This window comes from Aricia agestis, chromosome Z, assembly GCF_905147365.1.
Source record: "Aricia agestis chromosome Z, ilAriAges1.1, whole genome shotgun sequence".
NCBI lineage: Eukaryota > Metazoa > Arthropoda > Insecta > Lepidoptera > Lycaenidae > Aricia > Aricia agestis.
In genome coordinates, this window is record NC_056428.1 from 36,431,296 (window position 1) to 36,458,144 (window position 26,849).

At 35.6% G+C, this 26,849-nt stretch overlaps 1 protein-coding gene across 1 annotated transcript in view; it reads right to left on the bottom strand.

Moving 5' to 3' along the window:
• Window positions 1-26,849, bottom strand: part of LOC121738655 (chondroitin sulfate proteoglycan 4) — a 144,787-nt gene that overhangs the window by 81,645 nt on the left and 36,293 nt on the right. The window contains exon 4 of the mRNA XM_042130858.1: window positions 24,854-24,997. Coding sequence (XP_041986792.1) covers window positions 24,854-24,997 — 144 coding nt within the window. The remainder of the gene's footprint in view (window positions 1-24,853; window positions 24,998-26,849) is intronic.

A 26,849-nucleotide genomic window follows, 5' to 3' on the forward strand; every position in this document is an offset into this window, starting at 1 on the left:
ATTTTATTTTTATTTTTATTTATTTAGGAAAACTTACAGCTAGAGTAACAAGTAGTTTTAAAATAACACAGGAAGGCTAATTACAATTTTTCACACACATAAAATACGCTAGAGAAGTTAAACAAAGAAACAAACAGCAAACAAAGAACATAATACTTACATAATAATATTGTATATGATATATATATTATAAGACAATGGAGGAAATCTCTTGCAGAAATAAATTACCTTTAAATAGTCAAAATCCTACCAATTTAATAGATTCAAATATAGTAAGTGAAAATAATTGTAATTTAATTAATCTGGTGCATCAGAATTTACAAGGTATGGTAGGTAAAGAACTTGAAATTGAGTTATTTTTGAAGGAATTTAACATTGATATTATGTGTATATCTGAACATTGGTTTAGATCACATGAACTCATTTTCAACTTCAATGATCACCAGATAGCAAGTTCGTTCAGTAGAGAAAATGCCATTAGAGGCGGCTCTTTAATATTAATCAGAAACAATTTTAAATTTAAGGAACGTAAGGATATTGTGAGTCTCTCTACTGAACGAATAATAGAAGTGGCCTGCATAGAGCTGAACCATCTAATAATTGTAGGCGTATACAGGCCTCCATCAGGGTTATACGAATCTTTTGAAGTAACTATGGAACAAATTTTGTCAAAAATATGTGCATCTAACAAAAAGGTTATTATATGTGGCGATTTTAACATTAATTTATTAGATTTAACCTCAACTACTGTTAGATTCACATCTTTATTTCAATCGTATAACCTTTACAGTTTGTTTCAGGAACCAACAAGGGTCTGTGAGACTACAGCCACTTGTATTGACAATATATTTACTAATCTTATTCCAGACAAAAAAGAAATAATTAATAAGCTAAGTTCTGATCACTGTGGACAAATAGCCTCTTTTAATATCAAATGTGACAGTGATGCGAAGAAAAATCTTGTGTTTATTCCTGTGACCACAAAACGTATTGAGCAATTTAGAAGTAAATTAAATTCAAATATCCATTTATTGGACAGCTCACATAGCTCTGATGAAGCTTTTAATAAATTATTTAAGGTGATAAGAACTCAATTTAATTCAATATTTACTTCTAAAACGGTTAGAAACAGTAATAAAAAAACTAAATTTATTAATTGGGCAACAAAAGGAATAAAAATAAGTAGGAAAAGATTATATGACTTATATGATGAAAGGTGTATTAACAATAGTGAAGTATTTAAAGCATATGTTAGAAACTACTCAAAAACCTTCAGAAAAGTTTGTAAAGCTGCTAAAGCCCTATATATAAAAAATAAAATTAAAAACTCTAAAAATAAAATCAAAACAACATGGCAGGTAATAGCGGGTGAGACTGGAAATGTCACCTGTCGTAGCTCTGATTTTGAACTATACTTTGAAAATAAAAAGATTACTAATGATCAAGAAGTTGCGACGGTCTTTGAAAAGTTTTTTGCTGACATTCCGGTCTCAACGACAAAAAATTTAAATTCTTCGTCTGAAGCTGCCGAAAAGCTACTCAGAGACAATGTAAAGGAATGTGATGTCAATTTTAAGATTAGAGAAATTAACCCCAGAGATATTATTGATACCTTTAAATTGTTGAGTATCAAAAATACTGCTGATCTCTGGGGCATGTCCACAAAAATTATTAAATCAATAATTGACATCGTAGCTCCTCATTTAGCAATGATTTTCAATGACTGTATAAAAAATGGTGTTTTTCCTGACTTAATGAAGCATAGCAAGATTGTTCCTTTATTCAAAGCCGGAACTAAATCGGATCCCACGAATTTCAGGCCTATATCAATTCTACCGACCTTTAGTAAAATATTTGAAAAAATTATTTTAAAACAATTACTAGTACATTTTAATTCTAATAATTTATTACATGATAATCAATACGGATTTACTAAGGGTCGATCCACAACGGATGCTGGTATAGGACTCCTTTGCAGTATTTTTGAGGCTTGGGAGGAGTCGCAGGATGCCTTAGGTGTTTTTTGCGATCTCTCCAAAGCCTTCGATTGTGTTGAGCATGCTACATTGATCAGGAAATTGCGCCACTACGGAATTAAAGACTCTGCTCTCAGCCTTTTGACTTCTTACCTTAAAAATAGGACTCAAAGGGTTGAGGTTAATAGTAAAAGGTCCAAAGGAACCAAAATAGAATTAGGTGTCCCACAGGGATCTATATTAGGCCCATTTCTTTTTCTCATCTATATAAATGACTTACCTTATCTAGTTAAGGATAATAATAATGAGATAGTGCTTTTTGCTGATGACACTTCACTTATTTTTAAAGTGAAGCGACAACAGTCGAACTACGACGAGGTAAACAGTGCTCTCTCAAAAATAGTACATTGGTTTAATGTTAATAACTTACTTTTAAATTCTAGTAAAACAATATGTATAAAGTTTACTTTGCCCAATGTTAGGCAAGTCCAAACCAATGTAGTATTAAATGATGAGAAGATGAATTTGGTAGACAACACTGTATTCTTAGGTATTACACTTGATAGTAAATTACAGTGGGGTCCTCACATTGTTAATCTTGCAGGTAGGCTCAGTTCTGCAGCATATGCAGTCAGAAAAATTAGGGAAATTTCTGACGAAGATACGGCACGATTAGTATATTTTAGTTATTTTCATAGTAGGATGTCATATGGAATCCTTTTATGGGGAAACGCTGCCGACATTAATACAATATTTGTGCTGCAGAAGCGAGCCATACGTTCTATTTATAAAATGTCTGCTTTAGAATCTCTGAGAGATAAATTTAAAGAAATTGGTATTCTAACTGTTGCTTCTCAATACATTTTGGATAATGTAATATATGTTAGAAAAAATATAAGTAAATTTAAAGTTAAAAGTGACATTCACTCTAGGAATACTAGAAATAAGCACAAGCTAGATATGCCGGTGATCAGACTTAGTAAAGTCAGTAAATCTTTTAAAGGTCAATGTATACGCCTTTACAACAAAATCCCAGAAAACGTTCAAAATCTTTCCATTAATAAATTTAAAAAAGTAGTTAAAGAACGTTTGTGTGCCAAAGCCTATTATAAGGTCAATGATTTCATAAACGATGGCACACCTTGGGAGTAGGATGGCTTCTTGCAAGGCTACTTCTTCATTATTATAGGACTTACAATTATGTATGTGGATATTGTATATAATATTTAGTTACAAAATTGTAAACTTTATTTTAAAAGATTAATTTTTTCTCATTTTTTTTGGTAAAAAAGTGGGCCCCGTGCGAGTTTCTTACGCCGGTTCTTCTCGCCGGGTTAGTTCCCGAACCGGTGGTAGGCATCATGTAGGACTTTCTGAAAACATTTATTTTAAATTTATTCAGAAATAAAACAATTTTGATTTGATTTGATTTGATTTGATTATTAATTTATTTAAAAAAGGGGTCGCTAAGGTTCTTCTTTACTCTACCAATACTGGTACAGAATAGGTCTAGTTCTGTGCTCCGAGTAATCTCATTGTACGTTCTACTGGATCTAAAAACATAGGAGTTTCGGCGATAGTTTGTTGATACTGGGGGAACGTACAGAAGTTGATGACGTCTAAGTGATGCTGATGGGACACTGATGCTAAATTTTTCAACGAGTTCGGGACAATCTATGATGCCGATGCATATTTTGGAAGTAGGTTAAAAAGTAGCCTAAGTTACTCCTTATTACATCAGCTATGTGCCAATAAAAGTCCCGTCAAAATCGGTTCAGCCATTTCGGAGATTAGCCGGAACAAACAGACAGACATATAGACAGACAAAAATTATAAAAATTGGTATTTTGGTGTAAGTACCGTATAAATATTCATATGCATGTAGTAAAAAACGGTTATTTTAATATTACAAACAGACACTCCAATTTTATTTATATGTATAGATGTATAGATGTGTTTAGCCATCTACAGTATTGTTATAATATAACCCAAGTGTTTTTCATTGCAATTTTTAATATTTATACTTATAATAATTTACGATTCATATTTGCCCATTCACAAAAAAATTTTCAAATATAATTTAAGTTTCAGATTCTCAAAAAGAGACTCTTTCAAGAGCAAGTTAAATAAAATTCATTTTGGATTAGGGACATACACTATACTTAAACAATCTGTTCAATTTTTTTTTTAAATAGTGTATGAAAAACTTCGTTTCCGTATTCCGACAATTTCGATACGAAAATTGAATTTTCATCTCGGTACTCAAAATCGTTTCGAATATCAGGCGCACGTTTAAAATCCAGTTGAAAGGTTTGACGTACCTATACAGACTATAAAGTTGAATAAAAAGCTTTGAGCTTTGTTTCGTTATTCGTTACACGGGAAAAAAGCACGTCGTGAACGACGATTTAGACACGATTTGAAATGTTTTTTTTTTTACTAACACTTTACGTTATGGAACGTTTTTTTGTTATAGTACTATTTTTATGAACTTATTTTTTATTTTTAGCAATATTTCTGAATATTGGTTAAGTATAATTAAAAAAAAAAAATGGGAACTTTACAATAATTCCTTAAACCATAAAAATTAGTTCAGCTGGTACTATCGATTTATGAATGAATGAATGAATATGCTTAATTGTGCTCAAAATATTATACAAAATATGAAATAAAGGGAATTCACAATTATTCATAATTTACTTATCATTAACAATTTACTTTTCTTTCTATAAAGAATTTAGGTCTAGAATCAATTTCAAGCCACTCTTCATCCTTAATCTTTGTAGGACAGGAATTACTAAGAACAATATTATAATTTTAAACAATATTATTAATGAGCATTTAAATTTAATACACCAATTATTATCAACCTTTCACAGCTCATATTTATAAAACCACACATTCATTAAACCACTAATAATAATTAACTATAATCGTTATTGATTACCACTTGATACGGCAAATTAAATGCTGTTTACTCCAATTATTTTCATCAAACCATCCAGTAAACACGAGCGTAAAACGATTGTATGGAATCGAGTGCGTGTATAAAAATGTAGTACCTAGTTTTTTACCGGTTATGGCCCAAATATTCCCACTACTATTACACCTGTAAACTAACCACAGCTGTAACTAAACACAGAAATTAATTGATATGACTACATTGAGCCCGATAACAACACAATGATAATTTAATAAAACTGTCTTAAACGTTACAAAATATAGACGTTGTCCTATGAAGGACCATTAAAAGCAGCGACGTGTAGAGCAGCAATTATTGTTCGCAAACCGTTATGATTGCCCGCGATCCACATCGACTATGCATGACAATGGTGACTGTATCGTCCATCGTGGTGGCCAACATGAGTTCTATGCTATAGAAAATCTAAAACGGATACACCGTACGACATGGATTCCAAATAAACAGGAAGGAGAATATTGAAGTTAGCGGAGTAACTGCACAAACAATGCAATTATAAATTCATACGAGTCAACTTTCACATCGACATCGCTTACACACGGTGTCGATGGAAAACTTCACGTAATGACTTTTTTCACAAAATGTTTAACACGTACGAAAACCCTGTTAAACACGTAACACAATTTGTGAAATATTTATAACCTTTTATTGTTAGCGCAACGTTTTCGCGTGCATTTAAAATGCTACTGTTATATTTAAAAGTCCCACAATCGCCGGGAATAACGCAATAATTCTCGATTGAACAGCTCCAATGAATGCCAACTTTTTTCCTCCTGTTGCCCAATTCATAAAACAGCTTATTTAAGAGTGTGTTTCCGAGAAAAAACTTTCGCCGATATTTTAAATGTATCCTTTTAGAGCATAAATATTAGATTGGGGGAAAAGTTTCTTCGCATTTTATATAAAAATTCAAAAGGTTTTTTATAAAGTTTATTTACAATTGACTAAAGTATACAGGTGCCATTTTGTTAGATAACTTTTAGGCTTTTGCCATCTTGTTGGTATCATGATCCCATTGCCATGAAAATTTTGGGGCTTCTGATGAAAAAAACTGCGACAAGTGGTTTTGGCAGTCCTCTTGTGATGTCAACTTGACACAAGGAATTCTGCAGCGACCGAAACAGGTGGAAATCTGAAGGTACTATACGGCGGATGCATTAACACCTCCCAGCCTAACTCCCGTAATTTTTGCTGAGTGGCTAAAAATGTGTGAGTTCTAGCGTTATCATGGTGAAAAATCACACCCCTTCTGTTGATTAATTCCGGCCCCTTTCTCTCAACTTCTTGCTTTGATCTCATCAGTTTTTCGCAGTACGGTTCAGAATCGATGGTCCTGCCTGGCGGTAACAGCTCATAATGAATAATGCGCTTACAATCCCACATCCCACACAGCATCACCTTGTTGCGAGTGCGGGTTACGCTACAGTCTGTGAAGCCTGACCGGCCTTTAACTATGATCTTTTTCGCACGTTCTTGTCGTACGTGATCTACTTTTCATCACCGGTTATCAGCTTCTTCAAAAATAGTTCGGTTTCATTACGTCGTAATAAAGAATCCCAAATGAGTACACTGTTCATTAGGTTTCTTTCAGAAAGCTCATGAGGCACCCAAATATCGAGCTTTTTTGTGTACCCAGCTTTTTTTAAAATGCACCAAAACCGTTTTGTGGTCAAATCAAGTTCTTTAGCTACATCGTAGGTCGTAACTATTAATATGCCGATATTGCTCCACTTTTTCAAGAATGGCATCAGTTTTGTCCGTAACAGGGCGACCGGAGCGACGTGCATCATCGATATCAAAATTTCCGGATTGAAAACGCTTAAACCAAATTTGCGCTACTCTCACAGATACTGCATTAGGTCCATAAACATTACAATTTTTTTTCGCGGCTTGTGTTGCATTTTTACCTTTTTGTAATGAAATTTTAAAATATATCGAATTTAATCATTAGAATCACTCATTTTAACAATAAGAAAACAAATGAAAATCTCAAATTTACCTAATTTGAATTTGGAATTGTCTTCTGTAAAATTAAAACTTTTTAATGATACCAAAATCAGCCAGATACAATTGGTATAGTCCAAGAGATTTTATGACAAGTTCATACACACTATAATACGAAAAGACTTTTTCCCCAACCTATTAGAATGTATTTTATACGGGCGATAGTGCGCACCGAGGTGACGAAGTTCGCGCGAATAAAATACGACCCGCACACGGCACAGGTCAACTATAATGAAGTAAAAACCTGAAAAACTTAAAAGGGTGAGTAGAATAGAAACGAAGATTCGAATCGCAACCGGCGAGACGTGAAATACAAAATTCAACGTATTCATATCGTACTGAACACTAAAGGAAATGTAATAAATTAAGGAAATGTATTAACTTGCATGGAAGAACTGACTTCAAAGGCTTTGATTTGCTCCAAAGTTCTTCAATGCGCCCTGGGCTGACTCGAGACAAATGCTAATATTCTCTTAACAGAATAAAACCAATAACCATCAAAAGGAACTAGAACTTGCAAGGAGCGAGTGGTTTATAATAGGCGATAATCCAACTCCGCTATATCTAATAATATTTGAGACTCACGACTGGGGTTTCCGGGACTCAGGATTCAAAGCGTCGCCTATACAAATTAGTTTTAAGCTTTCTCACCGGTGTACTTATCGAATTATTGCGTCGAAAAGCTTGCGGATTGGTAAATTTCGCATGACATAATGCGACTACGTTTCTATCCCGTGGCTAATCTGCGTTGATTTAATCATTATCGTAGGCACTAATTAGTGTTACTTGTGGTTATCATTAATTAGTTGGTAATATTGGTTAATCGGCCCTGTTTTAGTTATGGTATCAATTTCGCAGCCTGTTAATTAATTACTATTCACTATTCAATCATACGCTTTAGTTGGGATTTTCTTTGGTATTTGCGCTCAATTAATATCTACATACGAGTTTTCGATGCTCATGTAGGGGAAAAAATTAATTGGATATCGGCGCATAGTACATCTTGATGAGGGATTCGAGTGACTTTAGTTTTGGAAAACAGAACTTGATAGGGGTGAAATTTATGCGAGAAAACAATAGTTTGTAATAAAACTATGTATCGACACAACAGTTTGCCCTTTGCATCTATTATGATAAAGTACCTGGATGACCGAGCTTTGCTCGGTATTATAGCAAACACTCATTGACTTCGTGTTACTTAACAACGCCATCTGCTGGAATCGCTTTAGCTGTTGTTGTGTCGTTAAAGCAATTAGCTGCTCACAAAATAGTATTATTATTCGCCAATAGATGTCAGGAAGAGTCAGTTTTCAGTTTATCGATTATCCATAAAACACGAATAAAAATACATTTTCTAAAAATGATTTCTAGCTAGATCGATTCATCGCCCCCGAAACCCCCTTTAAACTAAATTTCATGAAAATCGTTGGAGCCGATAGTATATACAAGAATTGCTCGTTTAAAGATATAACTAGCTATTTGACCGAGCTTTGCTCGGTATTCGATAAATCACGAATAAAATAACATTTTCTAAAAATGATCCCTAGCTAGATCGATTTATCGCCCCCAAAACCACCTATATACTAAATTTCATGAAAATCGTTGGAGCCGATTCCGAGGTTCCAATTATATATTTATATATATACAAGAATTGCTCGTTTAAAGATATAAGATATTTATTTAACATGACTCATTACAGTATTTTTGGTCAAAGTTACTATAATATAATAACATGAACAGTTTATTGACAATGTATTATGGTTGTCCAAGCGCGAACGACACTCTCGAACGACAGTCTGCCTAGTCCAGAGAAATTAACTGATCAGTTTTCTAAGTAATAAGGATCAGGAACATCGTACCTATAACAGACATAGAAATAGTAGATTTATTCAATCGAATCTACATGCACTGATTGCAAATAAAAGTGCAAACAGTGCATGTAGGTTACTTTTAGTTAATTAAAGTCGCTAAAAGTAAGATAGACCTTTCATTTGCAATCAGTGCCGATACGTGGGAGAGCCATGCTTCGCCACGAACGGGCCGGCTCGACCGGAGAAATGCACTCAAACACAGCGCTTGCGCTGTGTTTCGCCGAGTGAGTGAGTTTACCGGAGGCCAAATCCTCTACCCTATTCTCTCCTCTACCCTCCCCTATTCCCTTCCCTTCCCTTCCCTACCCTCCCCTATTACCTACCCTATTCCCTCTTAAAAGGCCGGCAACGCACTTGCGGCTTTTCTGCTGCTGCGAGTGTCCATGGGCGCCAGAAGTTGCTTTCTACCCGTGGTGACCCGTTTGCTCGTTTGCCCCCTTATTTAAAAAAAAAGTGCCACGAACGCTCTATCGACTATGTACAATATTTTCAGGATGCCAGCTGGTAGTAATAAAATCTAAGAAGTCGGCGTAAAAATTTGTAAAAGGGAATATTTTAAAAAAGTCAAGGATGAAATACAATGATTGAAGTGCCAAGTTAACGAGCTCTGTAGACTCGAGTGGTCGCGATTCCTTTTTACTACTGAGCTGAGGTTTTTTTATTGCAAGTAACTTTATACAAACAGTCCATTACGTGATCTATAATACTTTTAGATATAAAGAGAACTATTACGACGGAAATAGCGGTTTCCATTTCATCGAATCGGCCATTTATTTTATTTGTTTCATTTGTGATATTAATTCCACAATACTGCTTCGATAATAATCGATGCTATCTCGTCATAATAAACGTCAAACCTGTCAGTTTCAAGCTAACCGCACGTACGCGTTCTGATTGGTCGAAAATAAAAAAATCAGTCATTGAATAAATTGAAGATGTATTCAAATTAGATTACAAAAAAATCGGCCAAGTGCGAATCCGACTCGCGCACGAAGGGTTCCGTACCACAATAGAGCAAAAATAGGCCAAAAATGGTGTTTTTTGTATGGGAGCCATCCCTTAATTATTAAAACTATTTATTTTTTATTATTAATTATTAAAATACAAATACAACTGAGTTTTCGTGAATACTTATGTATGTAAGTGCCTATGTGTTGCCCTTATTGATATCGAGCAAAAAATAACAAACAAATCACGTTTATTGTATGGGAGCCCCCTTTAAATATTTATTTTGTTTTTAGTATTTGTTGTTATAGCGGCAACAGATATACACAATCTGTGAAAATTTCAGAAGTATAGCAATAGCGGTTTTCAGTTACAACCTGGAGACACACAGACTGACAGACGAACAGACAGACAGACGAACAGACGGACAGACATCGAAGTCTTAGTAATAGGGTCCTGTCTTTACTCTTTACCCTTTGGGTACGGAACCCTAAAAAGCATAATTAAGGTGCAAGTGCAAGGTGCACTATCAACGAAACATTTCACAAAACCTAACTTTTTTGTTACCTCATTACTGCATAAAATATGAAACACTAAGCGGAATAAACTTAACAGCTTTAGTGTTAAGTTGAAACACACTAAGCAAACAAGAGGTCCGCAGTCCTTTCATAATTCCTCGCCAAAGGAACCGTCTTAAAGGTTAAAACGAGGTATTCATGAAAACGTTGTAAACTCCAATGCACCTCCTCAGATTTTCGTGTAGATTTTTGTTATTTGCAATTTGGCTAACATTTCTGGTCGGTATTAATTATATAACAATTTGATACTTTCCAAAAATATACAGATTGTTTCAAATGAGGTATAGTAAGCCGAAAGGACACTCTGAACAACTTTTGTTCTAAGACTTTTGGAAATTCACTAAAAAAATTGATTCTCCATAGAAACTTTGTTGGTGACGTGACTTTTTGCTATGGAAAAACAAAATTAGTGGTATAAAAATATCCGAAAACTAGATGAGAAGATGAAAATCATTATGTTATTTTTTTACAATTTGACTAAAATGTTTACTCAGATTTGATTACATTCCAATATGATTTAAAGGAAAAAGTTACAACAATAAACTATGAGGTAGAAAAAGATCGGAAAACTAGATATTATGTATGAAAAACTCATAACTATCTGATGAAAAAATTCTGTAGCGCGTTAGTAACCTACATAAATTACAACTCTCAGACCTTTCTGAAAGTGCAAGCAATAGATTAACAAAGTTTGTCGGACAAACGGCGTATATGTGCATGGAATATGAACAACGCAACAAACTTATAAAAATATATTGAAACTTCGAGTTAATGTTTGTAGTGGAAAAATTACATCGAACTCATGGAAGTTTAAGCTAAAACAAAGAAACAGCGTACCACAGAGGGGCAGCAAGTATACAGCTGAGTTATCGTACCGATCAGTGCCGGCTTAAGCGCGACCAGCGCCCTGGGCGAGATTTCTTCGGCGCACACGGGTGCTGGTGCTTATGGTAGAGCTAGAGCCGGTGGTGCCCCTTTTTGTCTGCCTTCGGCGCCTCTTTTTGTCCGGCGCCCTGGGCGTTCGCCTAGCGTTCCCCCCTAACGCCGCTACTGGTATCGATATCGAATCTTTAAGGCGATGCTCTGATAATTTGGCTGTAGCGATATCGCTTTTTCTCAGCAATGACTAAGGCTAAGAAATTAAAGTTCATTATCAGTATTCATCGAGTATTTGTCTATGAATTACCCATAGCATAACACGATTGGTCAACTTTTATAACAGAATAATCCATATACTTATGTGATGGAAGGAATAATCAATCAAAAAGACCTCTGTAAAAAAGGGATTCCTATTTGGCAAAATAGGAATCCCTTTTTTATAATATAATATACCTAATAATTTGTCTAATTTATTGAAAAATTAACTTTAAGTTAAATTTCCAACGGGAGCGAATTCTTTGAAGTGTTCGGAATACACCATAAGTTTTTTAAATTTTTAAATTAATATTTAATACCTTAAGAGGAGTCCACACCGCCCTTTTTTTCATACAAACGTTGTCCCCTGTTTCCTCCCTAGATAATGCTAGTAGAGTTATAATTTTTTTCCTGAATACCTACGGCCACTAATACAATTCCCTATGTTTTCTTTTTTGTGATAATTTAATTATTAAATAAGATATGAACGTTCAAAAACCCAAAAAAATTGCCAAATTTTTCCGCTGTGTTGAAACGTCCAGAAAACAGATTTGGCTAGATTATACAAAAAAATCAAAACATAGGAACACAGCTCAATCCTTTTTTTAATCTTAAATGAAAAACTACTTAAATCTCTATCGCGTTCTGCGGTATAGGCTTGAGGTAACGGAGACAGCTATAGATATTACACGTACTTTTTTTTCATTTCTCTAGCCCCTGGTGTATCCTCTTAAAAAAATTGTGTGACGTGCTCGGTTTTGAAACCGCGCGCGCTACCTAAGAATGCCGCGCGGAGGCCTACTTTCAGCGTTAAATTAAAATTATAAATACTAGAGATAGAATTCCGGGAGTCAGGAGTTTTTTTATGGAAATTTCCTACTCTTTAAGAATTTTAATTTCTTAAATGTTAACAGTTTCGGAGTTTTTAACAAAAATGGTAATACCTTTTTTTTTTGCAACCTAATTTGCTTATAACTTTTGCAATTTTTTGTGTGCTAATACACGCTTCCGATACTTTTTTCTAGACGTCATCCCAAATCTAATGAGCTATCGAAAGTATTTTTAGGACCCTTATCTCTATATTTCACCATTCTCAACTTATCGCTTAGACCATTAGGGCCCATCTTAGGGCCTGTAGGCCTACTACGAAACTGTTTTGAGACTCAAATAAACGGACGAGAATGCCGCGTCTCTAACAACGTCATTTCACGTTTGTTAGAGCAAGACGCGGAATTCTCGTCCGATTGTTTGAGTCTCTAAACAGTTTCATGGTACAAGGCAAGGCCACAATACTGCGTTGCGGCGCCGTATCGCAAAATCAACCCTTGCAGAACAATGTAGATTTTTAAGTTGCGACGCCGCAATACAATGTTGTGGCTTGGCACTTATGCCCTAAATTTTAGAGCATAAGAGCCAAGCTGGGGGCCATGACTGAGGAGTATCATTTTAGGACCATAATTCTAAAATGCTAGATACTCTTCCGCCCAAAAAAAAATTATTTTGTAAAAAAAAATAATTAATAAAAACACGCGTTACAGGCAAACTCTATATCTGGAATATAAAGAGCAATCCTATGTATGTAACGCACAATACATTCCGGGATAACGCGAGTTTCATCCACCTGACTCAGCTAAGTGAATAAATGTGATGGCAAATTGATTCCAGCGGCACACTTGACCTCAATATATTTCCCGCTTGAGATATTTTCGGATTTTAACCAGAGGTACCGGGCTCATTAACATTCTTTAATTAATTAAATGTAACATGGCCTACTAATATAATATATTCAGTGTTACAATAGATGCATGTGTTACAATGTTAAAGTGGAATTAGCAACTACATGTGTTACAAAGTTACAGTAGGTAAGTCCAGAAATATCTTGTAAGCCTGAAATTAACGATATTTAAACATTACATAATGTCAAATTCATATCGAAGGCAAAACCCATGTAGCCCACACACTGAAAATTAGGTAGGTACGGTTAATTTTACTTTATTGAGGTGACGATGCGTTAAAGTAAAAAATCGTTTTGGATAGGTATGTTTTAGATCGCTTGTTGTCTAAGAGAGGCCGGCCCGGCCTCGCAGAAAAGAGAGTAAGCGTAAGCGACAAAATGGGTTTAGTGGCCTAATTTAAAAACCATAAATATATTTCATATAGGTAAGCTATGGGCAAATTATAGTGTATGCTTGAACTATTTTATGTACAAATTTTGGAAGCTTAAATCACTCGCCTCTGTTGACAAAATTAGAATTCCTGTTTTATAGAGGTATTTTTGATTAATTATGCTGTGTTATAAACGTTGACCAATCGTGTTATGCTATGGGTAATTCAAAGATAAAGACATGCTGAATACTGACAATGAACTTTAATTTCTTAGCTTTAGTCATTGTTGAGAAAAATCGATATCGCTGCAGTCAAATTATCAAGGCGTCACCTTAAATTATTTAAATAGTAGATCTATAGTTAGGATAAACAAGTAAATACAAGAAATTTATCTAACAATTACCTTTAGGGTGGGTTGCACCAACTTACTTAACTACAACAGACTGTAATTTTAACTACAGTGCAAAATGTCAAATCTTTGGTTAAAGTTTGGTTAAACTGACGCTGTCAACATACAAAAACGCCATTTTTGACAGTAACTCTCCTTTACCAGCAGCGCCCCCGCCCACGTTCATTTAAAGCCTTGTCGGACCAGCAACAGACATCTGTCAAATTCTGTGGTCAAAGTTAAGGTTAAAGTTAACTTAGCCTTAACTATAACCATAACTTTGACCATAACTGTAACTATAACCACGCCTTTGGTGCAACCCACCCTTAGACAGCCAAAACCATAAACCAAAGACTGTTTTCAAACCATAAACGTATACGCTATTATTTCAATAAGAGTCATTCTAAGTTACCTCCGTGTTACGGCAACGTAATGAGCAGGGGGAGTTACACCCATCCGTTTGCAGAAAGTTATTAAAGGAATAAATCAGGTAGAATGAACCTTCATAGTACAGTCCATACTGAGCTCGCAATTAATCGGCCGCTGGGCGCTGCGGATGTCATAATTTTTTGTAAAAAGCCCATCCTTGATCGTGTGAAAGGCTCTTTAAGTTTATTACACGCTGATAAATAGATTGTAGACGTTAAACACTTTACTAATGAAAATATTTACGCAAGAACTAAAGAAAGTAGGTACTGTCTTCGTCTGATACGTTGGAAAAATCGACTAAGTTCGAGTCCGACTCGCGCACGATGGGTTCTGCAGCATTACAGAGCAAAAACAGGCCAAAAATCAATGTCCTGTTTATATTTAATCAATTTGTTTAGATGTTTATTTTATTTTTATTTTACAATTTATTAATTAAGTACAAATATAATTGAAGATTTTGTAAGTATTTCAAGTACTTACCATTATTGCCAAAAAATTACGTTTGTTGTATCGGAGTTGTATTAAATATAAATTTTATTTTGTTTTTAGTGTTTGTTGTTATAGCGGCAACAGAAATACATAATCTGTGAAAATTGCAGGAAGTCTGGCTACAGCAATTTTTGAGATACAGCATACAGCCCAAAGGTAGACAGACGGGCAAACAGCTAAGTCTTAGTAAGGCCCGATTCGACCAAACTTGAAGTTACACGAGTATAACTATCATGAGAATAATTTTACTCCTTTAATTTACTCTAGGGTATTATCGTTTGCATTTTACCAAGTTACTCAAAGAGTATGAAATAAAATGTCAATTATAGTTCACAATGACACCGACCGTGACAGTTGAACCCTGTTGTGCAATTATTCTCAGTTTAATATTTACTCCACTAAAATAGCCCGTGTAAATATTTACTCCCGTGTAATTAGCTCATTCTTGGATTAGAAGTTGGAAAATCGCAAACCCAGCTTACTCTTAGATTAGGAGACAGTTATACTCGAGTAAAATTTTACTCCAGTTTGGTCGAATCCGCCCTAAATATAATAATAGGGTCCCGTTTTTACCGTTAAGTTATGGAACGCTGAAAATTAAAATATGATAAAGACAAAATTATATGACAAAGCTCTTGGATAGGTAAACTTATGTCAAAAACCTGAGAAACCAATATAAATCCGTTAAAAACTTCCCACTGCATGAGATGGGATTTGGATGGAATGGGATTTGATTTTATTGACATAAAACATAAACAGCAGATCAAAACACACAGCCTACTCATTATGTGAGGGTTAGTAAAAATACGTATACGTTGAAGTGGGCGGAAAAGTACCTACCCGTACTAAATGCTGTACAATGCCGGATATCTCGCGATTCTTGGAAATCTATTGTTATCGCGGTAGACCGCTTGGCGGTTGATAGGTTAATTTATTTACTCAAGACCTCATTATACATTTAATGAAAAAAACCTATAATTCTATTATTGGAAGAAGCTTACGATTCTCCGCTACATTTATTTTCGGGTCTGATTTTATAAATTCGAATGCGAATTCAATAAAAATATCACAATAACAAGTTATTTATAAATAGGCTAGCAAACAAAACACAATGCTCACAGCTTTCATATTCAGTTTTTTTTTTATATGTCAAGTAGGATAAATGTTACAATACAATACCTATACAAAACATAAAGCCTCATCTTTAGGTACGTTGGACCAGGTTTGATTACGATAATTGCTACCACGATTGAGCCATCTGTCTGCAGTAAGGACGATCTATCATAATAATATTATGGCCCGCTACAAGTTTGAAATCTCCAATGTTTGTCCATCATTGGCTACGTGGAAAGGCCGCATTATGTATTAGTACTGGAAAAGACTGAAAGTCTTCAATTGTTCTAACACGTGCCTCGTCTTTTTTTATAACTGACATTTAGCACTTCAATTTCTCTATGTAGAGCGTCAATATAAAATGCTCAGAAACGGCTCTGTGAAATTGTGAACGCTCCAATGGCTCGATAATATCCCAATAGGAAAATAAATGGGAAGAAATTATATGTAAATTTAGTTTCATAGAAGGATTTTGTACTGTATATTTTGAAATTATTTCAGCTACTTATTCGAGATCATTTAAAACTATCTTTCTAATAATATATTCACACTTTATACACAGTTTATATCATTTCATTAGTGTTTACGGTATCATCGTAATGTATTGTGTGTATTTGTGAGCACATGAAAAAAAATACAAAAAATCACCAAACCTTTCTATTGATTCTGAAAGGATGCTATTTTCCGAGCAAGAAAAGGCAATAATTTCAGCAAACACCCAAACTATAATTATTGTTCTAACGAATAAAGATAGAAACTCGATACACGCTCGATCATATTATTATATCTACATTCGGAGTCAGGAAATACGCAATCGTTGAAAACAGTAACAAGTACAACAAGTAGTTAAAAACTTCCTTATTTGGATTTTGGGGTGACGGTTTCGACTAATCACAAGCCCACATGACGTGTATCGTGTCATACAGTAATGCACAAAACGAATCCAGTCAGGTCTGCCTGCGATCAGTCCGACCGTAAGGAACGGCCTCCCTGCATAGTGCATATAATAATAAGCCTGCACCTCGCGTCGATCACTTCAAATTGACGCTGCAAACTTAGCTTCGCGATATATCCGCATGCTGCATAGTGCGTACCTTCAAGTATTTTACCCCCTCGCTCAACTAAAGTGTATATAAGAGAGCGGCACTTAGTAGAGGCACTGGCTGTACAAGTCCAACAGGAAACATTTCAGGGTTGCGAGGCGGCGGGCGAGACAGGCTGTTAGGATTCCAATCCACACATTCAAAAAGTATACGATCTCTTCACCGGCATGCAATACACGAGGCGACAGGTCAACCTATGCTAGTCGAAATCTCAATGAATACCATAACGGACAGCGGCAAAATCTGACAAATATTTGTAAGATTTCACCTTAAAAATGTTATAAGATCCCAACGATAATATTGACGAACCTTCATAACATCATGATCGCAAGAGTGTCTGACTGATTCAACTTTAAATTTTGGAACGGACACACTTAGTCCCGAGAAAAGACATTGGATAGTATTTATCTCGAAAAACTAGATTTTCCGCGTGTATAGTATCGACAAAAGGCGGCGCAAGGCATCTATATTTTAAATTTGCAAGTCACTTTATCAACTCGTTTAGATTTTCCTAGGGGACACGTTTATTGTAGCAAAACTGTACGGCTACCGCGCGATAAGCTATTAATTCTGAACGTGAGAATTTGTAACATATTATTGCATATTAATAATTGAGTAAAAGGCGGTTTAGTTAGTTAAGGGAAATATTTAATCAGCAATCAACAAAGAAACTGAACCGTAATAATCGAATAGGTTAGATTAGGTTAGGGGGCTTAGTTAGGCAATGTAAACAAGGATTGCGAGCATCATGCATAAACTACCGGATATATTTTGGCCTTGTATTTCTTTGGTGTTTCTTTTTTGATGTTTTTTTTTTTATGAAATAAGGGGGCAAACGAGCAAACGGGTCACCTGATGAAAAGCAACTTCCGTCGCCCATGGACACTCGCAGCATCAGAAGAGCTGCATGTGCGTTGCCGGCCTTTTAAGAGGGAATAGGGTAATAGGGGAGGGTAGGGAAGAGAAGGGAATAGGGTAGGGGATTGGGCCTCCGGTAAACTCACTCACTCGGCGAAACACAGCGCAAGCGCTGTTTCACGCCGGTTTTCTGTGAGAACGTGGTATTTATCCGGTCGAGCCGGCCCATTCGTGCCGAAGCACGGCTCTCCCACGTATATTATTGTTATTGTGTGTCTTCTGTACTTTTTTCTCAGCCTATACTATCCCACTGCTGGGCTAATGCATCCCCCAGGGTCTTCCATTGTTCTAACTTTGCCTCACCGCCCTTCTTAATTATATCTACATTTTTTAGGCGGGCAAGCAAATACAGGGGGATACGAACGTGGAGAATAGCATATTCGACTCGATGATTGTCCATAATTAGCAACTATTGTACCACTGAGGAAATTAATTCCTAGGCAGTTGACAGACCAACGTCATTCGGTCGGATCATGTCAATTCAATGTTGATTGCTTATGTGGTTGATTGTGATCTGTCAGCCAGGTTTGACGTAACGCGACCAAACTATGTAGACGTCCTCCATCTGCCTAGGAATCAACTTCTCTGATAGTACATGCTATAGACAGCTTCGCAATCATGGTAGCAATTATTATATTCTCTATTGCGGCCCAAGGTAAATGCTCCCTTTACATATTTGAGGTTTTCTAGTCCTATTTGAAAGGTAAACCTTTCAAATAGGACTAGAAAACCTCAAGTCGTTGAAACATTCTCACTTAGTAGATAAGTACTCAAAATAAACTTTATTTCGCAATATTTAAATGTAAAAATTTGTATGCATCAAGCGTACACTAGCATGCTTAGTTGCATAATAGTTTATGCAATTTAAGTGAGATACGAGAGCAAGGGAGTTTGTAGAAGTAGCCAGAGAAAATAAAACAACGACTAACGCGTTTAAACTACAATGTGAAAGCCATAAACTCATTATTATGTTTCACGCTGAAAGGGCTGTATTTCGCAAGTGACTTGTGCACGAACTTCTTTGCAATCCTCTCTCAGTAAGCTCCTTTTAGTTAAAAAAACAAAGCACTTGAAAGCGGCCAAGTAAAGGTATTCCGAAGGTGAATTTAAACGTCTACAGTTCTAATTTATTATTTGCTATCCTATGTCCAGAATTCATCTAGGACCAAAACTCATCTAAATCGGTTAAGCCGTTTAAGCGTGACAAACAAATGTACACACTTTCGAAATTTAAATTTACACAGATAGACAAGTCCTGCACGAAGCTTTTTCCAATTATTCTTATTCCAACTGATTATGCATGTTGCCATACTGCAAAGCTTTCCCGGACACCAGATGCTTTATGTCTCTTTCGAAAGCTTGGTAAACAAATTACATCACTAATTGCAATCCGTTGATTAAGCTTTAGTTTAACACGTCAAACAATTGACTGTAACACTGTATACACTATACAATGTCCTTGTCTGTTTATATCACATAAAACAGGGACAATACATTGTATTAATGTACAGTCATACATTGTGTAAATATTTTATTTCAAAGGAGATTTTCAGTTAACCCTACTTCAACTATTCATGACATAAAGTAGTGACGTTTAATGTTCGATATACGCCCTTTGTGACACTTCATTAAAGTTTAACGAAAATATAACAGAGGAGGTGCCAGGTGTTTTAATTACATAGTGTCCGAAAACGTGATTATTCATGAAAATTCATATCGTAATAACAAAAATTACTTTCGTGATTAAAGTGTAAACTTTGTGTTCATTTTAATACCTGATCGAATATTTCCATCTGGAAATTGCAATACAGACGTTTTAAGTACGGTCAGGTGATCCATACTAATCCACACAAATCTATATCTTAGTGTAGATGTTTGTTTGTCTGTCTATCTCTTCAAGTCCAAACCACTGAACCAATTGTGCTGAAATTTGGCATGGAGATACTTTAAGTCCCGGGAAAGGACATAGGATACTTTTTATTCCGGAAAAATGTAAGGCTCCCATGTGATAAATGTGTTTCTGCGCGACGGTGTTGCGGATATTCGTTAGTCAATGAAATGACGAAAGAAGCAATTTAGAAAGAAAGAACTTTATTTGGTAAAAATAATTGTACATTAAAAGAGAAAATAAAACATTTGAAAACCTTGGTTAATCGCGAAAGTAATATTAGGCAATCGGTACTGATAGTTCTGATAACAAATATTCGCTATCGACATTTCTAACAATGCAAAAATGGAAATACTGTCGTCATTTCCACGAAGGAACACACTTAACTGCTGCAGTGGAAACAGAACTAAATTGCGCGGTCTTTCCAAACAATTTAAAGACAGTATTTAAATTCTAATTACATGGTGCGGAAAATTGTCGTCATTGTGCTCATCCATTCTAATATTATTACCTCTTCACGCCCAAGCCGGTAAACGGATTGTGCTTAAATTTGGTATGGAGATAGGTATTTTAAGCCCCGGCAAAGGACATAGGGTACTTTTTAACCCGGAAGCATGTACGGAGTTGCGGGTGCCATCTGGCAATCTCCCCCCCCCCCCCCCCCCCCCCACAAAACCCCCATACAAAATTCTACGAAATTATCGTAATCAGAATGCAAAATTAAACCGATGCTAAACTGTTTTATAAAATAGATAAATCCAAATATTCCAGCGCTGAGCGGGCTGATGGAAGTTGAAGAACTATGGCTAAGAAAACTCTGTCATGTCAGTTTTCAAACAAACAAACCAGTTTTCAGCCAAGTGCAAGTCGCACACGAAGAGTTCCGTACTATCATAAAGCAAAGATAGTCAAAAATTGTGTTTTTTTGTATGGAAATTAAATATTTAATTTAATTTCATTTCATTAGGAATTATTAAAGTACAAATACAATTAAATATAGCGTGAAAATTTGAAGTGCCTACGTGTAGCCATTATCGATAGAGCAAAAAAGCCCAAAATAATCGTGTACCCTTCTAAAAACAAAATAAATTGTAAGTATTTAATTTGTTTTGTTTATAGTACTCGCTGTTATAGCGGCACAATTACCGTTCTTGAGATACAGCCTGGAGACATACAGACTGACGGAAAAACATCTCAAGTCTTAGTAATAAACAATTGTACATGGCTGTGAGTCATCACTTAATTAGTAGGCATTAACTTTCTTTTGTTTGTTTTTATGTAATGTATTGTGTTGAACTAACAGGACCGACATGTATTCTTATAAAGTTCCTATACTTAAATTTAACAGAATAAAAAAAAAAGGTCCCGTTTTTACCATTTGGGTACGGAACCCTAAAAACTAGACCAAAATCGGTCTAACCGTTTGGATGGTACGATGCCACGGACGGACACACACTCAAACAGACAGGCGCGTCAAACTTTTTGTACTACACAGATAGAGGAACATACAAACATGTGAAACTTGTAACATCTCTTTCGTCGGGGGTTAAAATGGATAAAAGTTGAAGCGTGGCGGGAACTCTGCCGACGACGAGACGCTCGACGTACACTCGAACGAAATCAAAAGCCTTGAAACTTGCAGTATTATGTGAAGTCAGATTTTAGCCGATACGGTGAAGGTAGATTTTCAGCTCAAAGTCATTTCGAACATTCAACATCAGCTTAACTAGAACAATTACTTTATGAATGTTTAAAAAATACTATTTACTCCCTAGCGTTTTCGTACCAAAAAACAGTATTTCATACATGAGGACCTAACGCAAAAAGTTCTTTACGAAGCCGAATTATTCATCACAGTATCCCGGGACCAGGAATTCGGTTTACATCATTAATTTTCCATCATAAGGCACGTGTAACGCCTTGTGCAAAGTAATTATAGAATAATATAAGTACGTTCCAATTATTATGCCGATAAATTGGGCAAGTTCACAATGTTGCCTACAGACCAGCAGGGCTAAAATGGTCACATTTAGCAATTCCTCTCAATCAATTCAGAAAATGAATTGTCAAAACTGTCAAACTGACAAATGTCAAATTATTACGAATTGCTACAGTGCGACAAGGCTAATTATGAACGTGGACGGTGGCGCTGCTCGTAAAGGAGAAATGTCAAAAATGACGTTTTTGTATGATGGCAGCGTTAGTTCCTTTTTTCGACACATTCATTTAAAGACTTGTCGAGTTGTAGACATGAGTTGCAAGCAGACTTGCATTTTGCGATTTAAAAAAATGAATCATATTATGATTCTTAATGTGATTCTTCAAAGCAACCATTTTAGCCCCGCAGTGCAGCCATTCGCATACGATAATAATTTTGAAAGCAAAGTTACAAATCAGAAATAAATGGGGCTAGATGACGCCCGCAATTCCGTTGCGCCAAAACCCTTTTATCGCGCCGGAACAGTACATTAGTCCGGTAAAGTATCTCATGTATCTTCCCGGGACTCAAAGTATCTCTATACCAAATTTCAGCGAAATCGGTTCAGCGGTTTGGCCGTGAAGAGGTAACAGACAGACAGACACACTTTCGCATTTATAATATTAGTATGGAGTATGAATTAGTATGGATATGGAAGTTGGATATGGATTTGGGTTTTAATAATATAACGCATCGGCTGTACTTACTGTACATAATATTCATTACACTTAGCAATAATTTCATTACAATTTTTAAGTGCATTTCACGAAATTTTTAATGTCTACCCTCGTTTTAATTTATCGAATGCACTAAAGTCCAAGTGTATTTTCTATCTTATTTCTATGTCAATAAAGTTCAAAAGTGGTACACCAGTTCCCCGACCATGCACACCGGTTCATTGGTTCGTTGGCGAAATTCATCGTTCACAGACATTTTGCTTCGGTCGTCTAAAATTACAATGTTCTGGGATTATTCGGTCGTGGATTCTATGAGGTATGTTCCTTTGTCTGTACCGCCGTCTGTCGAAGCATCGCACTTCCCCTTACGAAATTGTATGCGGATATTGATTTATTGGCCGATATTATTTCCCCACTGTGTAGGTTAACAAAGTTCCGCCATCACAAAGGGTCAATACTGCTTGCATCGTAAATCATTCGTTTTTGCAATATCTTATGTGGATCACGATGTAGGAAATACTATCGTATACCGATGACCGTTGTATTTAAATGTTTTGTTATAGTGTAAATGAATTATAACACTAACACAGATCATATTTTGTAGTTATTTCCATAGCTGTATCCGAATGATCTTTGCACCTCGTCGGAGGGCATAGCAAATTTTTTCACATTTTCACACTACACCGTTTAAAGAAAGTTTCAAGGCCCATAGTTATTCCCTGGTTCAGTGAACTGAAAATACATGAAACGTCGCGCATCGCCATCAATATCGAAACCAAATATTTTATCCTTTGCTTATTCATTGAAACAAAACAATGGTATCAGAGTTTGTTAGTTGCGACTTGCGAGAAACCCCCACTACACTCTGATTCGGTTATCGATCTTGTTTTACATCAAATCGGATGAATAGAACCTTAGAACTTGCCAATACAAAGAGTTTTTGTCTGCTAATTGTGGGTTGCAGGTTTATCGATCGTGGAATAACGAGACACAATAGCTTTTTTATTGTTATCGCGGCCGGATGCGGCCGCTTAGGGCTTCATGAATTAATAGAATGCCTAATATTTGTTATTATATTTATCAGTATTTATTGTTTATATATTTACATTATTTATTTCTTGAACATCGATTATTTTCTCCAAACAGGAAGCACCTGTGTCTTTTAGTTTTGTCTCTGCTACCACCCAATGGTTGACTGGTAGAAAATGCCATATGGCATTAAGTCCGCCATTGTACATTGTGCAAAAAGTATAAATAAATAAATAAATAAATAAATAAATAAATATTGACATGGAAGGTTTTGAATATTATACTAGGTAGTGTGGTATAACTGAGCCCAGAACAGGTCCACTCGTTGAGTCCACTCGTTGTCGCGCAATATCGATAGCGCGTTTCAGAATCTTCGATAGCGCGATTCAGGACTCTGCTGTTTGGCGCGCCACACCACACAATATTAACCCTTAATCAGGCATAGTACGATTTATCCACCACCTAGATAATTTGAGTTTTAGAGTGATCTTTGTATTTTTTTTTTTTAATTAATAAAACCTTTTTTTATTACCAATAGGCAATATTTGTATCTTTCGTATAAAGCTAAAATTTTTTTTACTAAACAATTCATTTTTGGAAAAATCATTATTCAAAGTAAGTGGAAATTATATGCCCTGTGCCCGTCAGTGTCTATATCATATATACACTGTTTCCATTATACAAGAGATGATATTTTGATATTATAAATCATTATAATAAACAATATTCATTGTCAGTTATCAGTAAAGAAATAAAAGTTCAAAATATGCAGTTTCCTAATTAAAAATAGGGATAATGGATACAAATTATAAAACGCCAGAGAGCTCCTTAATAAGCATAGGGCATAATAACGACCACTTAGTTTTTGTCTTAATTTTAATATTTTTTAAGAAATAGTTCGTACTTACATTGTACAGCTAAAAATTAAGACCACACCATATTTAAGAATATTTTAAGTGCCAGTGCACATGGGGCCTGATTAGGGGTTAATGTTTAAGGTTTTCAAAAGAAACACAATATGAATTTAAAAGCCGACGACTTACAAGCAGACAATAAAAGCTCCATGTTTATGCGAATTCTATAGTATTCGCAGATTCTATAGTACATCCATTCATTTTAATATAGAAAAGGAGTTGGAACCATTATGTACGCACCCGGCACCCCCCCACCGCGCAACTCCCAAACTTAATAAATCATACGACATACAAGGAATAAAGGATTAACGGAATAATAAATATTGTACTCACGTCCTCCATACAGCCGCGGAAGTTTTCCATGTGACCCAAAAACAGTTCGGAGAAATCGCCTTGACCGCCAAGGAAAATCCCAAAGTGTATATTCAGTTCAAAGAAACGTCCCGGCAGCCTCTTCTTCACGATGTTATCGTCGATCTAAAAATAATATATGCATGTCAATGACATAACCAGTCGCCGGCGACGAGTGACTCACAAAAGTACCTAAAGCTGATATTCATCGTAGGCCCTTATTCGCATATATTAAAACGAAGACCTCGACGATGTAACGAGAACACTTCGCATCACCCTTCCAAGGAAAAATTAGAGTGTAATTAATTTGGGTGTTGATTAAAAATGACGCAACCAAATTGCGGATTCCAAATTAGATTGGGAGGTGTATTAAAGACGTCGCAGGATTAAAACCTGAGACGCTATCAAATTAGGTAGCATTTGGTATGCTACAATAGGCATTACTCTTTTTTCATTAAAAATAGTAATTAAGAAAAAATTGTATAATATATTCAAAAGTGATGTTTTCAAAGCTAAATGATTGCAAGTATCCAATGCGCATTCAGGATTTGTTAATTTCAGATGAAAATGGAAAAACTACACATTCATATTTTTTACTCGTCGAATACCTGAATGAATATTGATTAAAATATAAATTATAAAAGTATATTTCAAAATAAAACTACACTTTAGATGTAGTCGTCACATTAATTACTTAATTAAAATTCTTTAAAAGTAAACTACTTATTGTTTTAGAATCAATTTATCTAATTTATCTAATTGGCAGAATACATTACACGCAGCATGTAGGTAATATAAGGGAGCCTTATCTTATTCTTTTTGTACAAAAGGTCCTGGTGAACAATGAGCGTCTCGTGTCGAGAGGCTGCTGGCTTCGGATAGCTCCTGTCGAGATATTCACTTAACGCTGTGCCGTCTAATCGTATTAAAACTTCATTCGGTAAAATCTCTATGCGTAATTACATTTATGTTTAGGAATACCCGTTAAGATTTTTGTTGTTTTAAAAATGCTATGGGAAAATGGAGTTTTTTAAGAATATCTCTGTATGTTTTAAAATGTAAATGTGTACATGTATTCTTAGATATTATATAGACGGTATATAGACATCAGACAGGATTTATAATAATTAAACCATAGACTAATTACGCGACGTATTCCATTAAATCTGAAAACGCAATGTTTGCTCTGCTTTTACCAAACGCTACCACTTTAAAAACCAATCGTCAACCATTGTATTAGGTTGGGGAAAAAGTTTATTCGCATTTTATATAAAAATTCAAAAGGTTTTTATAAAGTTTTTTTACAATTGACTAAGGTATATTGGTGTCATTTTGTTCGATAACTTTTTGCCATCTAGTAGGTAGGAACATGATCCCATTGTTATAAAAATTTTGGGGCTTCTGATGAAAAAACTGCGACAAGTGGTTTTGGCAGTACTCTTGTGATGTTAACCTGATACTGCCTAAGGAATTCTGCAGCGACCGAAACTAGTGGAAATCTGAAGGCGCAAGGTCGCAATACAGTTCAGAATCGATGGTCCTGCCTGGCGGTAACAGCTCATAATGAATAATGCCCTTCTAATCCCGTTTTATAATAATTACGATTTAGCCAAAGAACTGGGGATTGACCTCAAAACGGTTTTGGCGCATTTGAAAAAAACTGGGTACACAAAAAAGGTCGATATTTGGGTGCCTCATGAGCTCACTGAAAGAAACCTAATGAACAGTGTACTCATTTGTGATTCTTTATTACGACGTAATGAAACCGAACCATTTTTGAAGAAGCTGATAACAGGTGATAAAAAGTGCATCACGTATGACAAGAACGTGCGAAAAAGATCGTGGTCAAAGGCCGGTCAGGCTTCACAGACTATGGCGGTACCCGGGTTAACTCGCAACAAGGTGATGCTGTGTGTGTGGTGGGATTGGAAGGCCATTATTCATTATGAGCTGTTACCGCCAGGCAGGACCATCGATT